Consider the following 16,198-nt stretch of genomic DNA (forward strand, 5'->3'; position numbering starts at 1 on the left):
GATAAAGAACTAAAGGTGTACTCAGTAAAAAGTGAGACAAAATAGGACTCGCTCACTGAAAAAACCTTTCAAGTCAGAAAGTTGTCAGACTGTTTAGGTCCAGACAATCCTTCAACACTTCAGCCACTCATGTGGTAATTCTGGTTCGTGTATGTTTAACCAAAGTGAGGTAACTCCCCTCTTCCTGATGACATCATGGTTTAGTTACTAAAAGGAAAGTTGCTATAAGCATACAGCAATACTCCAGAGCTTTCCGACAATCCGCAGCATGTGTAACACATGTGTGAACTTAAGCAAGAATTTAGGGTTTGTTTCCCTGTGCAGTGAAAAGAATAAAAAATATGTTTACTTGAATCTAATTTAGGCCTGAGAGTGTTTGTTCAATTGGATTAATCAATCATTGTTTTGGAATTCTTGGACAAACACAAAACACGCACTGGATTTGATTTAAGATTTGTGTGGTTTTATGTATAAAATATATAAAAAGTATATACATGTAGATACATACTGTATATATACATGTACATTCATGTACCGTATATGCATACATGCATATACATGTATATACATGTATATGCATGGATATACATGTTTTTGCATACATGCATATACATGTATATTCATGTATAAACATGTATTCATATTAAACACATATTTGCAGTTGTCATCTCATTATCTCTATGATTTATTTCTATCTAATTTGCATCCTCCAAATGCATCCTCTATGTGTCTGATTGATGCAGTTTTGGATGTCGACCAGAAACTGCTCACTCCCACGAAAGGAAAGCAAGAAACCAGTGACACAAGTAGGGTGGGCCTAATCTGATGGAATGGTTTTGTGACTATTCTTTTTATTCTCCAATTTGGCTTTCTTACATTCCCTCCAAATCTGGCTACATTCCCTCTATTACTGTAACTCACCAAGAAAAACATTCCACCTGTGCTTGCTTCCCAAACAAACTGTCATGGTCTAAACTAATTTGAATACACTTTTAGAACTTTTTAATTGAAGTCAACATTTTAAAATTAAGTCATTGTTTCTAGTCAGATACTTTCCCCCCTACCATAATTCCAGCATATGTCTATCTTGGATCCTTCACATCATTTTTACTACATCTACAGTAATTATTTATAAGTTACTAAGTACAATGTAGTTACTTCCTGGATCCCTTGACTGCTGCTATTGCTGTTTTGCACAACCTATATTTACATTTTGTGTTTATTTTATTTTTACACTCCTGTATCCAGTTCTGTCTTACACACTCTGCTGTATAATACACAGAAGGCATCCTGGCGGCACTATTTCGTGTTTTGTGTATGGTCCTACACTGTCTTGTGTCTTGTCTTGCACGATGCACTTTATGTGGAAAGGACACTTACTAATCCTTAGCTCTGTGTTTTTCTGGTATGTAGTTTTATGTTGTTTATGTAGCACCAGGGTTCTGGAGGAACAGTGTCTCCTTTTACTGTGTACTGCGTCAGATATATAGGGTTAAAATGACAATAAAAGCTTCTTGACTTGACTCTTGATACTAAAATATACTACCTAAGAGTTAATGGTTTTCTATGCAAGAATGGTATGCATTATGCTGGAGACACAAAAATTTTCTGTGTTTTTGGAACCAGCTCTGGCAAATTTATGTAGTAGCACATAAATTTAGCAGGTGTCCTTCAGCCTTGCATTTTCAGCTCACCTTAAAAATATAAAGCAAGACAGAGTTGGCTTGAAGAGAGGAATCACTGGAAATAGCTCTGTTTTTTTTTTTTTTTTTTGCTTTTCATGGCCTGTAACTTAGTTATTATAATGAATGTTGCAGAATAAAGAAATTAAAGATGTGGAACAGACGGCTTTATATGTAAAATAGACAACAGGAATTACTTCTGTGGTATAAGTCTGTTAACCACAGTAAAGATGACAGTCTGCTTTTTACACCTTTGTGAATGAATGCAGAAGAAACACTATTGAGAAAACAAATAAATCTTTATGAAGAACTCTGGCTGTGCTCACATGCTCCTTAATTGTGGGTAACAGCGAAATGATTCACTTCCAAGAGCGAAAAACAAGCTCAAACTCAAAACAGAGAAAAAGAGGAGAACTTTTGGAAGTTGAGGGGAGCTCTCTGTTGCGCATTGCCATGTTGAATACAAAGTTTTAATTCAGCAACAGCATGCACAGAGCACTCCAAAAAAACATTGAATGCCTAATACCTGTCGGAAAATCAGGTCTTGGACGCTTCAGCTCTACTAGGAGGCTTGATTACTGAATTTTATGTGATGTAACTGACATAAGTGACAGTGCAGCTGTAGCTTTAGAGTTCTGCATACATAAAACTTTTCTTAACATTAACAAACCCGGCAGCCCTTAATAGAAACTGAAATATTACATATGAGACACTATTAGTCCAAGTTTAAGAAACAGCGAATGTGCTATATTAATTGCATTAATTGGAAATGTACATTATGCATTTTCATCAAGTTTATTTTTAGTTAAAAAAAGGGGACCTACAGTTAACCCCTTATTTTAATATTAAAAAGTTAACTATTAGCCCAAAGCAAGTGTATGCAAGTTATTATAAAAGTTACAACAATGAAGGTACTGGGAGAATTAATACGTACTAAGTGGATTTTTGTTTCAAGATGTTGAAAAGTGTAAAAAGTATGTACTTATGTAATTAAGGACTTGTCATTAATATGACATGCATACTACATACCATGCATAAGAACCTTATGTTGCATACAAAACTTTTTGATGGAAAGTATACAAAAAATTCTTCAATGACTTCAAAAGCCCAAACAAGATACAAAATCTTGTAAAAAAAATAAGTATTTCTAATACAAAAAAAATAAAATACAGAGATGACTGCTCATGTCTTATACACTTATGAGAAAGGAATGACAATATTAAAGCTGCAGTTTCCTGTGTGAAAAGTTCATAAAGTTTAGTTTATGACACTATACTTAAATTCAAGAGCATACAGTTATGACCATGTCAAATCCTGCCTTTGCTGAAATGAAAGTAACAGTGCAAAAGAAAATAAAAATAAACAGCTGCACCTGTCCCTGGGTGCATAAGAGCGAGAACTGCTTGTTCAGGGTGAATGAAGTGAACACCTACCTCCCTGTAGGGAAGGCTGCAGAAGGGTGAGCAGCAGCAAGCCGAGAAGCAGCAGCGCAACCATCCTGTTAGCCATCTCGCCCCAAAATGCACCAGCCCGATCCAAATCAGCTGGTTTTATTCTCCTAGAGCTAATTACCACTTCACAAAAGTCTCAGAAAAGGGGGGAAAAAAGGAAGGGAGGAGGGGGGTTGAATGCAAAAACACTGGATGCAACGTAATTAAGAAAGGGCAAAGCCCGCGTTTCGATGGATCGTTGCGCTTTTTTTTTCTCCCTCTCTCCTGTGTCTGGTGTTGCTGTTTTTATTCTGGTCACTCCTGCCAACAATGTCTAGCCCTGCCAGATAGAGAAAGGGGAGAGAGAGAGATGGAGAGGAAGGGAAGAAGAGGGAGGGTGGGAGGAAGGGTGAGAGAGAAAGAGACAGAGATGGAGAGAGAGATCCCTCTTTCCCACTCTGTCATCCAAAAAAGAATTCAACGGTCTGCCAGACATTTGCATGGATTCTAAACGGCTTATCATTTCTAGGAAAGAAGTGAAGTTTTATATAATCCTATGTGTATGTGTTCTGTATAAGTTTACACTGTTCCCATGTTATAGTGCAAAAAAATGAAGGTCTTGCATACACCCACACACTAACATATGCATATTCATTAGATTCCTTTTCCAGTACAATGCTGCTTCTTTTACCAAACAACAACCCAGAGAGAAAGAAACCAGTCAAGAAATGTTTCTCTTAATTATATCCAGTACAGACTAAAGCATGTAATAAATGAACGGAACAACTTACACATAACATAACAAACCCAGCACATGAAAAAAGACTGAAAATAGTGCTTTCCAAGAAAGCAAGAGTGATAGAGAGCAGAGCAGGGAGACAAATCAGCAAACATCGTGTCAGCACATCAGAGTATGGTGCCTGGTGTCAGTCAGACCTGAGTGTTTAAACATCATCCCTCATTCCTCACTATCGCCAAGCACATATCTAAAAAAATGCTACCGTTGACCTTTCATCATACTTTTCTGCCAACATTCTGTACATCAATAAGCTTTTCAGAAAACCACAGGTACATCCACTGCAAAGCTGTTTCAAGGATCTATCTTTTAAAGAAAGACAGGTCTTAAGTTTTGATTTTCACTCCGAAAAAGTTCATGAGAGTTCAAAAGTTGATGCCTTTCTGCAGATCAAAAGCCTGGAAGAACAACAGATCACTTACTAACAATCATACAGCCATTGGTATATTAGCTAATAATAACACCTTTCACGAAGACTCTACACCGCTAGGAGGAGCAGAACGGTTTGGTAAGGGCTGTAAGAATCATTGCCAGGAGCACTTCTGAACTGCTCCCTCCAATAAAATGGGGTGTACTATTTAAGGAGACTGCATATTTTTAATACCCTTAGCTAAAATGTATAGTAGTCCTTTTTAGGTTTTCAGACCCCCTTCACGTTTTAAAATTTTCTATGTCAAAGCCTGATCCTACAATCTTTTAAATTGATTAAAAACTTTCAAATTCTTATTTTATACACTCAGTTCCCCTTAATGACAAGGTCAAAACAGAATTCTATAAATATCAGGGGTTTTTTTTTCTTCTTTTTTTCTTTTTTTTTTTTTACTGAAAACTAAAATATTACATGTACAGTACATACATATTCAGTCCCTTTACTCAGTACTTAGTTGAAGCACCTTTGGCAACAATTACGGCCTTCACCATCAGTGGACAGGCACTCTCAGGTTTCTTCAGAGATGTTCAATAGAGTTCAAGTTAAGGCTATGGCTATAGGCCACTCTGGGACATTCAAGCCACTCCTTGCCCCAAGCCACTCCTGATTTGTCTTGGCTGTTTGCTTAGGGTTGTTGTCATGTAGGAAGCTAAACCTTCAGCCCAGACTGAGGTTAAACAGTTCAATCGTGGTTTCATCAGACCAGAGAATCATTCAGGTACCTGTTGGCAAATTCCAATAGGGCTTCTATGGGTTTTGCACTGGATTTTCCACTCTGCCATAAAGTCAAGATCAGTGGAGGTCTGCAGTAATGGTTGTCCTTCTGGAACTTTGTCCTGTCACCTTTCTTACTAAGGCCCTTCTTCCCTAATTGCTTTGTTTGGTTCAGCTTCCAAAGCAAGATTCCAGTCAAGATGTAACATCTCAGCAACCATCGATAGTAATTGGAGGCATCTGAGCTCATTTTTAAATGTTGTTGCAAAGGGACTGAATACTTATACATAATATTTCAGGTTTTTAATTAAATAATAAATAATAAATTATAATACATTTGTACAGACATTTAAAGAATTCTGTTTTCATTTTGTGGGATACTGAGTGTAGATTAATGTGAAAAAACCTACAAAGTTTACAAAAACAAAGTATTTGACCAAAGCATTGACCAAATTGGAATGTAAATTAACAGAATTAAGTTAAAAAATCACCAGTTATGCCAAGCAGGTACTAATGATCATTAATTTCATATGTAGGTTGAAACCTAGTCATCAACAGAAACAGCTGTGTAGGAGGCTTAAAACTGGCTGAGGAACAGCCAAACTCTTACTAAGGTGAGGTTGTAGAAGACAGTTTTATGTCATAGGTCATACACCATAGAAAGACTGAGTACAGCATCAAGATACACAATGTCCTCAATGACATAAAAACTGATTAACACTTTTATTTTTCAAAACTCTTGTTTTGCAGGATTTTTACATAAGTAAAATGTATAGCGCTGTTTCGGAACAGGCCAATGCAGAGGACTGGACTTGTTTTCTAGGTTGTTCTGAAAGCTTATTAATAAACAACCCTGGAAAAATAGTGGCGGTGAAAAAAAAGTGGCAGAAATATGGCAGTAGTTTTGTTTATATTGATATCTACTTCTATTTCTGCAAATTAACCCACAAACCTGACACCCAAAACTGAAACTGCCACACAAGCCATTAACTATGTGTTAATTGCAGGCTGTGTGAGATAAACATAAGCATTGAGCAAAGTCCACAATTTTAACATTTGTGGTAAGCTTCAATTAGTTATTATTATTACTTGTATGAATTTGATACAAATCTTCCAGCATGGACATTTTTTAGGTGATTAAGGAAAAGGTGCCTAAATATGGGTACATTTAAAACATTATTACCATAATTTTTCAATATAAATATTCCTTTTTATTCTTTTTTATATTACTTTATTTATCATTCATAACCAAATTCTTCAAAAGCAAAGACTATTGTAATGAGTTGAGTGCATTTGTCATGCTTAAAAGATCAAATAGCCAAATGTATGTGTGCGCATAACCAATCATATATATATATATATATATATACACTATATGAAAATAGGTTTTGGGATACTTAAAATATGGGCCTTTCCTACCATATTTGTTTTTCTCCAAATTGTTACAACAAAGCTGAAGGCACACAATTGTATAGAATGTCTTTGGATGCAGTATAAGAACATTTTACGTTCACTTGAACTTTGAAACCCAAACCTGTTCCAACATGGAAATGCCCCTTTGAACAAAGCCAGTGTAAGAAAAAAATTACGAGGACAACGAAGATCGTAATGAAGAAGTTTATAACAGCGTAGCAGGGGAAAAAAAATACATGAAGCACTTTGGGTTCATCGGAGTCAGAAAGAACCTAGAGCAAACTCTGCCCAGATATTTTATATTGTTCTTCCCTTTGTAATATATAGACCAGAGTTATCCTTTAATTAAATGTAAATTAGATGTAGGACATGCATGAAGGAACAACTGGCTGGGTGATCGAGATGGAGGTCACTGTAGTTTACACCTTTGCTAGTGCCGGCCTCCCAGCAGGTCAGGATAGGGTGTTGTTTAGATGATAATCATGTCAAACTACATAAATACTGTTGTGAAATTTTAGCCGTTTTGCGGATGAGCTCAATTTGATATATAGTGTGGGGTGAAATCTGGGTTCAGGCTGTCTGTAATTCTTACACCAGCTCACTTTTGGGATGAATTGGAACACTGACTGCACCCCAGGCCTCCTTAACCTACATTAGTACCTGACTTTACTAACACCCTTGTGGCTGATAAACAAAAATGGCCACAAGCACACACCAAAATCTAGTTAAATATGCTCCCCTTTAGGAACTTGAGCTGCATCAACAACGATTTGGGAACGCCTCTGCATGACCACACTCTGAACCACGTGTGTGGTCAGTCTAATGGAAAAGAGAGACGTTACCCCGCCGGTGACAGTTGACCAGGAAGCTATAAAAGCACATGCAGTGAAGACGGTGCTAGGTTCTGTTTGTTTGGTTCCTCCTTCCTCACCTGCAAGATCCAGCACTTTCTCCCAGGGTTCGGAAGCCCACTTTTTGGCAGTTTCTTCCACCTCTCTTTTTTTCCGAGAGATTCCTCCGCAGTCAGTCCAGTATGAGGAGCTCCTGGAGGTAGTAACTTGTGCTGTTTCCAAGCTTAGCATCACTTGGATAAAAAACAGGAACAGCATCCTCTGAACAAATTATATGAGTGCGTCCTGTGACCTAGGTCACTGCCTCCACGCTGGGGCCTGCCCTTTTTTTCCAGACCACACGCCGAGGTGTCCAGATCCTGGGGCAGCCCTTATTTGGCCTGCCCCGCATCTTTGGTGGGCAAAGCTTACACAGTGGCAGGTCAAGGTGGCGACTGTTTGCATACTGTTTGTTGGCAGTTTTGTAAGCCTACTAGGCTGACCTGCTCAACCAGCTAGACGAAGGAGATGAAAGGAGAAACGTCAAAATCTTCAAGTTGCATCATGCTACAGACCTGGCTCTCAGTCCACAAAAAAGGCCGCTAGGACAATCAGCTGGTCTAGGTAGAAACTCTCTCAAGGAAACAGGTCATCAAGGTGATCCCTTCCCCTGACAGAGAGTATGGGTTGTACAGCTGGTACGTCATAGTTCCCAAGAAGGAAGGAGGGCTTCGTCAGTTGAAACGCTCACTAATGAGGCTCAGGTTTAAGATGTTTATGCTGAAACAAGTCATGTCTCAAATCAGTTTCAAGGACTAGTCTGTCCTCATGGGTTGGAGGCAGTCATGAGTGGCCACTTTGTTCAAGGTCTATGAAAAGAGCCACATCTTTTGTGGCATCAACTGCCTGGAGATGCTGGCTGTGCTTCTAGCATTGAAGCATTTTCTCTCGTAACTAAGGGGCAATCATGTGCTTATCTATATGGACAAAACATCTGTGGTCTCTTATATCAACCAACAGGGGGATCTGCGCTCTCGTCTCCTTTACAAGCTGGCACAACAGATCCTCCTGTGGGCCCAAGGGAAGCTGCTTTCAAGGCAAAGGCCAAGGCCTGGGGAGCGGAGGTTTCACCCGTATGTGGTGAAACATATATTGAGGAAGTTTCACAGAGCACAAGTGGACCTCTTTGCAACTCAAGAAACCTAACACTGTCCCGTCTGGTTTTCCCTCACTCACCCAGCTCCTCTTGGACTGGACGCTATGGTGCAGGCATGGCTGAGGCTTTCCTTCCATTGTGCTGCTCCCAGGAGTTTTGGAGAGAGTTTGCTGGGATGGAGTCCGTCTCTTTCTGGTAGCCCTGTGCTGGCCAGGCCAGCCATGTTTTGCTGACCTGGTAAACCTTCTCGAACCCCCTCCCTGGGAGATTACCCCACTGCCCTTTGTCAGGTTCTATAGCCTTGACATTAGTGCCATTTCTGGCCCCTCTGTTTTCGAACTAGCTGTGCCAATCCACACTAGGCAGGGATTGGTCAGTCTGTTGTTATTGTACTCTCATTCCCAAAGCGTTGTTCAAGTAGCTCGAGTTCCTGAAGGGGAACCTCTTTAGGTTACGTATGTAACCCTGGTTCCCTGACGGAACGAGATGCTGCGTCTTGGTGCCAAACTCCATGTATCCCTGCAAGCACTTCCTTCACTTTCGAAACTAGGTCCGTCTCCACTGAATGTGCTTTTATAGTTTCCTGGTCGCGCTTTTTTGTTGGTCTGATTACACATGTGGTTCGGAGCATGGTCTGGCAGAGGTGTTCTCAAAGCATTGCTGACGCAGCATCTCGTTCCCTCTGGGAACCAGGGTTACATACATAACCTAAAGACGTTCCCCTTCAGGAACCTAGAGACATTACCAGAAGAGTGGATGTAAATAAAAGTGCAAATTGGGACTAATTGTGAATGTCTAAAAAGCACATTATTATGGCTGATGTCTGCAAACCTTTGGCAATATAGTGTATGTGCTTTTTTTAACATCCTATTTTAGATTTAGTCACTTCTTTGATGTTCTTATAACTTTAGTTTTTCGAAATTTGATTGATTGAGGTGGTGGAGATTTGTCGATTCAGCCACAAGAGCATTATTGAGGTCAGCTCAAGAAGGCCTGGATTGCAGTTATCATTCGAATTTATCCTAAAGGTTTTTATTGGGATTGGGGTCAGGGTTCTGTGCAGGCAGTTCTTCCACATAAACCTTGTCAAACAATGTATTTGTCTCTCGTGTTGTGCAAAAGCACATTGTCATACTGGAGCAGGTTCGCGAACCATTAGATCCAATGAAAATAAATCATAATGCTTGAACATACACCAGACATTCAATGCAATTGTGTGCTGTACTGTTTTGCAGTAAATCACTGTGCCCAATAAGTGACATTAACAGAGGTGGACAAATAAATAGCTCGGATATCCAGGACAAGCAGATGATTGTGTCCAGACTATTCGTCATAGTTTCTTGGCAGAGCAGTACATTTAAAAAAAGGGAAAGAAAATTATATATTGACCAAACAAGAATCTTAATTTGTTATGTGTATGTTTAAACAAAATGAGATTCATTAAGATGTGACACACCTCAATGCTGTAACTATATAACACAAATTCCAGCATTGGCTAAGACATAATCCGCCTGCCAAAAACATTAGTTAATTAAAATCTGATCTTTTTTATGTGCACATATGACAGATTAACTTTTTAGAATATTTTTTGCCTAATGAAATTAAGCAAAAATAAGACCAGAGAACAGTGCAGCTCATTGCCAAAATGTTTACCAAATAACTTGCCGATATTTTTGTTACGTGTTCAAACTTCATGCGCTACATTCAAAACTTACTTAAACAAGATCAAAATCATATCTTCTTTGTCTGTCTTAATGAACTTAATATTAACCCTAAGCCTAAAAAGATATGTAATTGTATTGTATTACATACTACATTTTTAGCTTAACCAATGTATGGAGAAACTAAATTGTGAGACTGGGTAGCACACAGCCGCAAATGTTTGCAAATGTTTTGTTGGAAATCTGTGGTTGGCTAACTTCCTCTGTTTTAAAGAAAGCATGTATTAGCCTTTACCCCACCCAGTTGGTAGCTGTACGATAAGATATAGCTGACTGTTGGATGAGAATTGGCAGGTGACTTGAGAGTTGGAGGAAAGAATTGTCGTTTTCATATTCCAAAAATCTAGCGTTCAAGCCCAAGCAAATTAATCTTGAGACCATGACTTTTGGATGCTCACCCTGACTGTCTAGTTGACAGATGAAGCAATGTCCCTAAAAAAAGCCACGTTGTGTATTAGAAACTGGAAGCAGGTCACCATGAAAATGCCACGTGTGATGATTCACCTCATAGCAGATTTAAAACTTTCTACGGTGCCATTATACTATGGTACCATCCAGCCAACATTTATCTTCACCATTTATCCATCATCATGCTTTAGAAACAATAAAACTGAATTGAATAAAATCGCCCAAACACCTGCACAATGTTCAATAATTTCTCTGCTTGCACTCTATATCTTCCCTTAACACCTCATTGCTGCTGTGCCTGTCACCGTAATTTCTGTCTTTGCATGTGTCACACTAATGTAAGTGTATTAGGTGAGATTATGGCTGGAGATTCAACTAGATCATTATTCTTTCAGTCTATGATATGTAGTTGCATGCATACAGGCAAGATATCCCAGACAGACTTTTATTCGAAACAGTAACATCCTTTACCTCTGCATATTTCATTGTGCCGCTGACATTGTGAGTTTTTGGTCATCTGATCATGACCAGATGGAGGAGCCCTTCAAGACATGAGTGATTGTGCCTTTCATTATGATTTGATCGATTATAATTTATGGATTTTGATGCTCTCTTGGGTCAATGTATCATTGTTAGAGATTAGGCGATCATCAGTGAAAAGATATGTTTATGCAGTATGTATGTATATGAAGGAGTAAAGTTTCTGAGGAAGGTATTAAGGTAGCAACCAAATAAACCAAATAAAGAGGACATGAATAGAGATGTTCTATTTCTGCTTAAAATAAATTCTTAGCCAACACAACACAGAACACATTATGAACTCTTTTAAGTCACTACACCACATCCTACCCAATGGCATCATTCCAGTGTTTAGTTTAAGACTAACAACTTTTCCTTAATGAGTCAATGTTAGGACACTGAGTGCCTTTTTTTAAAGGTGAAAGTGCTCCAATCTTTTTTTTGTTGGTTTCTCTATTTTAGCTCATGTCTGGTGCTTGTTCTTTCAGCATCATGTTGTGTGCCAGGAGACTGGGCCTGTTTATGTATTCAGTGAGTCTGTGAACATTACGCAGGCCTGCATTTGTCAAATAGCTGTGTTGTAAAAGCATTCAACACTCAGTTCTAAAACTGGGGATACGTTTTTTTTAATTCGCTTTCCTATATGAAAATATTAAAAACGGTTATATTTGCTTTCCAATGATGCTACTATGAACTCAATTGGGTTTACTGAGAAGACCGCAATTATGCAATTGTCTCAAAATAGACTGGTTAATGTTTTACGCTTTAATGGACAAATAGTGCTTTTGGTGATTGCTCAAATCCTTGCAATAATTTAAAGTTGACCTTATGCTGCTGCATAATTAGAAATGAAACCATGTGCACTTACATCTTTGGCAGTGACTTTACATTGCATCTAAAAGGATGACATTGTGCTATAAAATACAATTTTAATCAAGACTACTCCATGATCATATTAGATTAGATAGATGATATGTCTGATATTCTGAGAGTTCTAATAAGCTAAAGAGAGCTGGAGCCCAGAGCAACAAGACACATGGAATGACAGAGCTTTTTGTAACATGCTACTCCAGAAACAACAGCTGTTCTACTTCCCAGTTCAAAGAAAAATAATTTGCTTGGTCTTTCAGTGGTTTTCCTTGGCATCCTTTTGCCCACATTCATCTTATAATATGGTCAAGTCATTTATTTACATTAACTTACACAGAACCAGACCACAATGATACTAACTAAATCTTGTGATTTCTGTTTTTTGCCTTTAAAATTTGATTTGATTTGACAAAAATATTTCAAATGTGATGTGATGTCATTTAAACGTAAACATTCGTAGATTCCGATAGTCATACTATGCTAAATAAAAACCATGATAATTGCTATTTTTAATGACTCATAATTGATGATGGAAGGCATAAAACAAAATTATGATTTTTTTATCTATTGTGCATTCAAGTCATGTTGGAAGTACAATAATACAACGTTTCTGACTAAAACATAATTAACATTAGGAATACATTTTCTTAAAACCTTGAGAAACCTTGACATCATATGACATGACATTCAAAAAATTTATATAACTGAAATCATAATTGCTTTCACAGATGTTACATCTCAGCATGCCTTGGTAGCAACCACACCCTCAGCAGTTTAAACTCCATAATGTATTTTCATATTAGTGATTTATATAGTTGATTGTTCCTAGTGATTTATATAGTTAAATTTTTTTAGTGATTTATATAGTTGATTTCAGTCGATGCTCTAACTACTGGACAGTGCATTAAACTTGAAGAAGCCATGTTCACAATGAAAGAAGATTCAGAGTCATCCTCCCTAAACCACAGATGTCATGGAGTGGACAGATTATTTTTCTCAGTGGAGAAACCCAGACAGGGCTTTTTTGTCTTTACTGGAGTAGTGCCTGACACCTGTAAGTTAACTGTCCTGGAATTGTAAGCATTGTCTCTACCCATGATATACAGTAGGTAACTAGTTTAACATGGTGATGGGTTTGGGTAATTTTGCAACATATATACATTTGAAGCTTCAGTCAGATTAAAATTTCCAAATACCCAGTTCAGTCAAGTAAAGTCAAGTTTATTTCTATAGCGCTTTTCACAACAGACATTGTCTCAAAGCAGCTTTACAGAAATCAACAGTGAAGGTGAACGTTGTGCATTTATCCCTGTTGAGCAAGCCGTGGCGACTGTGGCAAGGAAAAACTCCCTTAGATGTAATGAGGAAGAAACCTTAAGAGGAACCAGACTCAAAAGGGGAACCCATCCTCATTTGGGTGTTCAAAAAAGTTTTGCAAGTACCCAGCCTAAGTGTAGCCCATGATAGTTTAACCAGGGCTACAAATGCACATTTGCAGATAGGATTGCAAGATGATAGTTGACCCTCTCCCCTTAAAAAAAAGGCCCCGTTTAAAATTCTATCTTAATTTATACTAATACATCATCTAGAAACTAATTTATTGTTTGTCTTTGACTCACATACATACATTCTTTTATCCCACATATGCCATAGAAAAACCTTAAGAAAGGTACACATAGTATAAGCTGGTTAAAGAAAAGAATCAGATAGTTGTCCAACATTTTAGATAATTTTTAAAGGTCCATTGTGTTCAATCGTAATAGAAATTCTGGCAGGTAAAGAAATGGATAGACTGACCAGTCAACAACATCACCTGGAACAGGTTATTAGAAGGCAAGCCGCCACCAGACTCTTTCCATAGGAAACCTGGAACTGTGCTGTTGACCTGCCACCAGAGGGTGCTTAATTGAACCTTCAGGCTGACCTGCTTTATTAAACCTCCATCACCATCAGTATCTCCCTTTTTCTTTCTTATGAAAAAAGGATGTCGGACTGACAGTGTACACTGATTGCACGGGAACCAGGTGTCCAAGAAATTCCATTATCCCTCTCCTAGGTCCTAGCTGAACTGGAAAAGTTGCGTGAAGCCAAAGTGTTTGTCAAATCCAACTTGATTAGTGCATGCAACCCTTTGTGTATCCAGAAATAAGACAAGTTGAAGACTGCCATGGAAAATTACAAGTATCTTGTGAAGCTACATGCCCTGGTCAAGGCCCCACTGCATTGACCACATTTTACTGTATTCTCAAGATTCACAGACATTACATCAAGTCTGAGAAATCCCTGTTTCTAATGTTTCTTTCTAAGTTAAACTAAGTATCCTCTCAGGTTACACACATGGAAGTGCTGAAGTTGTAGTGAGTGCTGAAGAGCATTTGAGAACTGGAGAGGTTCCTTGGCGTCACAAAATTCTGTTGGGGCTTCATCCAGAACTTCCTCAACTCACTCCTCGAAAAGACTCCATACTACAACATTAAATCACCAAAGCATAAGTTCTTTGTCAGAGCCATCTATGGCTTTCATTGAGGAGGTGGACACCTCTGAGATAGGAGTAGCAGCCATGCTTTTCTAGCGACAGGGAGCCCCATCTATGCTTCAGCCAATGCTTATTTTTCTATGAATTTGTCAGCGGTGAAAGAATTATTATGTGGGTAAGTAGAAGCTCCCTCTGCAGCTCAGGTCTCACAGTATAGCTGGAATAATAACACCTGCTGCTTGTTCTAAAGCTAATCGAGGATTCTTTAGAAGACATGCTCATGCAGTCGGCATGCAGCATTGGACCCATTCTTGCTCAACCATTTCCTTTCCACAGTTTCATGTATTTTTTCATGTCTATGTTCTCTATTGGCATCCCTAGAAATCTGTTCAAATCTTAGTTTAGGTATATACTGTAGTAAATATGTATATCATTAGTCATTTCATGCATTTACTATTTTGTGGTTTTGCAAGGAAATAGGTTGTTTTAAACATAGGGTTCAACCTTGTTCCTGTTAATTATAGCTAATTAAAACTAAATTGCCTGAATTTTAATATATGTCTGTCAAACAATATTAACTGAAACAGTGTTCTTACAAGAAATGAACCCTAAATTATTAATTCATTTGGACGTAGCCATACTATTATTATTTTTTCGCTGTTACCCTGAAATAGCTTAAATGTGCGTGGTTAGACTAATTTTAGAGCATACATCACAAGAAAAAGATTATAATCCGTTTAATATAATTTTCTTCCTCATTTATACTGAGTGCACATGTACAACAGATTTGTATTCAATTTATTTGATACAGGTATGTTGCAAATTTGTTTGAGTATAAGCCAGTTGGCTCGCATTTTTGTCTATAGTGAAAAAAAAACGTAAACGTAAACGCTAATCCTATAATTTCATACACAAATATAGAATGTTATTTAAAGTTTAATATTAAATAATTAATAATGCTATAGATTGAAATATTAAGTCACTTAAAACTCAATATATAGCTACTAATAATTGTATTATTATTGTAGGCATGAATTAATGATAAGATCTACTGATACTTATCAAATACATATTACTGTATGTTGAAGTTCTAACTGGGTAACAGTATTGCACTAATATGGTCAGATTTTCTTATCTATTTGTAGCTCAAACATCTGCAATCTCTATTTAGTAGGAACTGAAAATAGAATATGCATTTGACAAGACATTCTGAAAAAGCAGAAGCAGTGTATGTGATTGTACTACCAAACGGCTAGACTGTTAGTCACCAGAAAAGACTGTTGAGGTCAGGAACCCTCTAAGAAAGGAGGATTGCTGGATGAGTGCTAGGTGAAATAGGAAAGGATGAGGTTAGCCAAGGGCTGAAATACTAGTAGTTCCTTGCTTGTGACCTCTTTCCTAACTATTTACATCACAGATTTTCACAAATAAACACAACCTGGCTTTTTAATGTTCTAAAAATAGGCTTAGTAAAAAAAAAAAAAAAAAGGTTTTATTTAGATCAGCATAGATGTTAAAGATTCATACAAAACCTCAGCGTTCGTATAGTATGATGACATTGGACACACTAGATATGCTTATACATTCCTTATTGTCGAGCATGTTTTCTAACTTAGTTTCTGTAGTCAGGAGACGTGCAGATGGTGCTCCCTCGGGCTGGAATGTCAACACGGCCCCACTGTCACTTCAGCACAGTGCCGATGTGCTGGACAACTTCCAAAATGCGGTAGAGACAGCAGGCCAGGCCACCAGA

At 37.9% G+C, this 16,198-nt stretch overlaps 1 protein-coding gene across 50 annotated transcripts in view; it reads right to left on the reverse strand.

The window, feature by feature from the left end:
* elna (elastin a) overlaps positions 1–3,439 on the reverse strand; it is a 73,215-nt gene extending 69,776 nt beyond the window's left edge. For all 50 annotated transcript variants that reach the window (XM_083525550.1, XM_083525548.1, XM_083525560.1 and 47 more), the window contains exon 1: positions 3,116–3,439. In XM_083525550.1, coding sequence (XP_083381676.1) covers positions 3,116–3,191 — 76 coding nt within the window. In that variant the 5' untranslated portion in view covers positions 3,192–3,439. The remainder of the gene's footprint in view (positions 1–3,115) is intronic.
* Positions 3,440–16,198: the final 12,759 nt, after the last annotated feature.

Source organism: Silurus aristotelis (genome assembly GCF_946808225.1).
Source record: "Silurus aristotelis genome assembly, chromosome: 22".
NCBI classification, from domain to species: Eukaryota; Metazoa; Chordata; class Actinopteri; order Siluriformes; family Siluridae; genus Silurus; species Silurus aristotelis.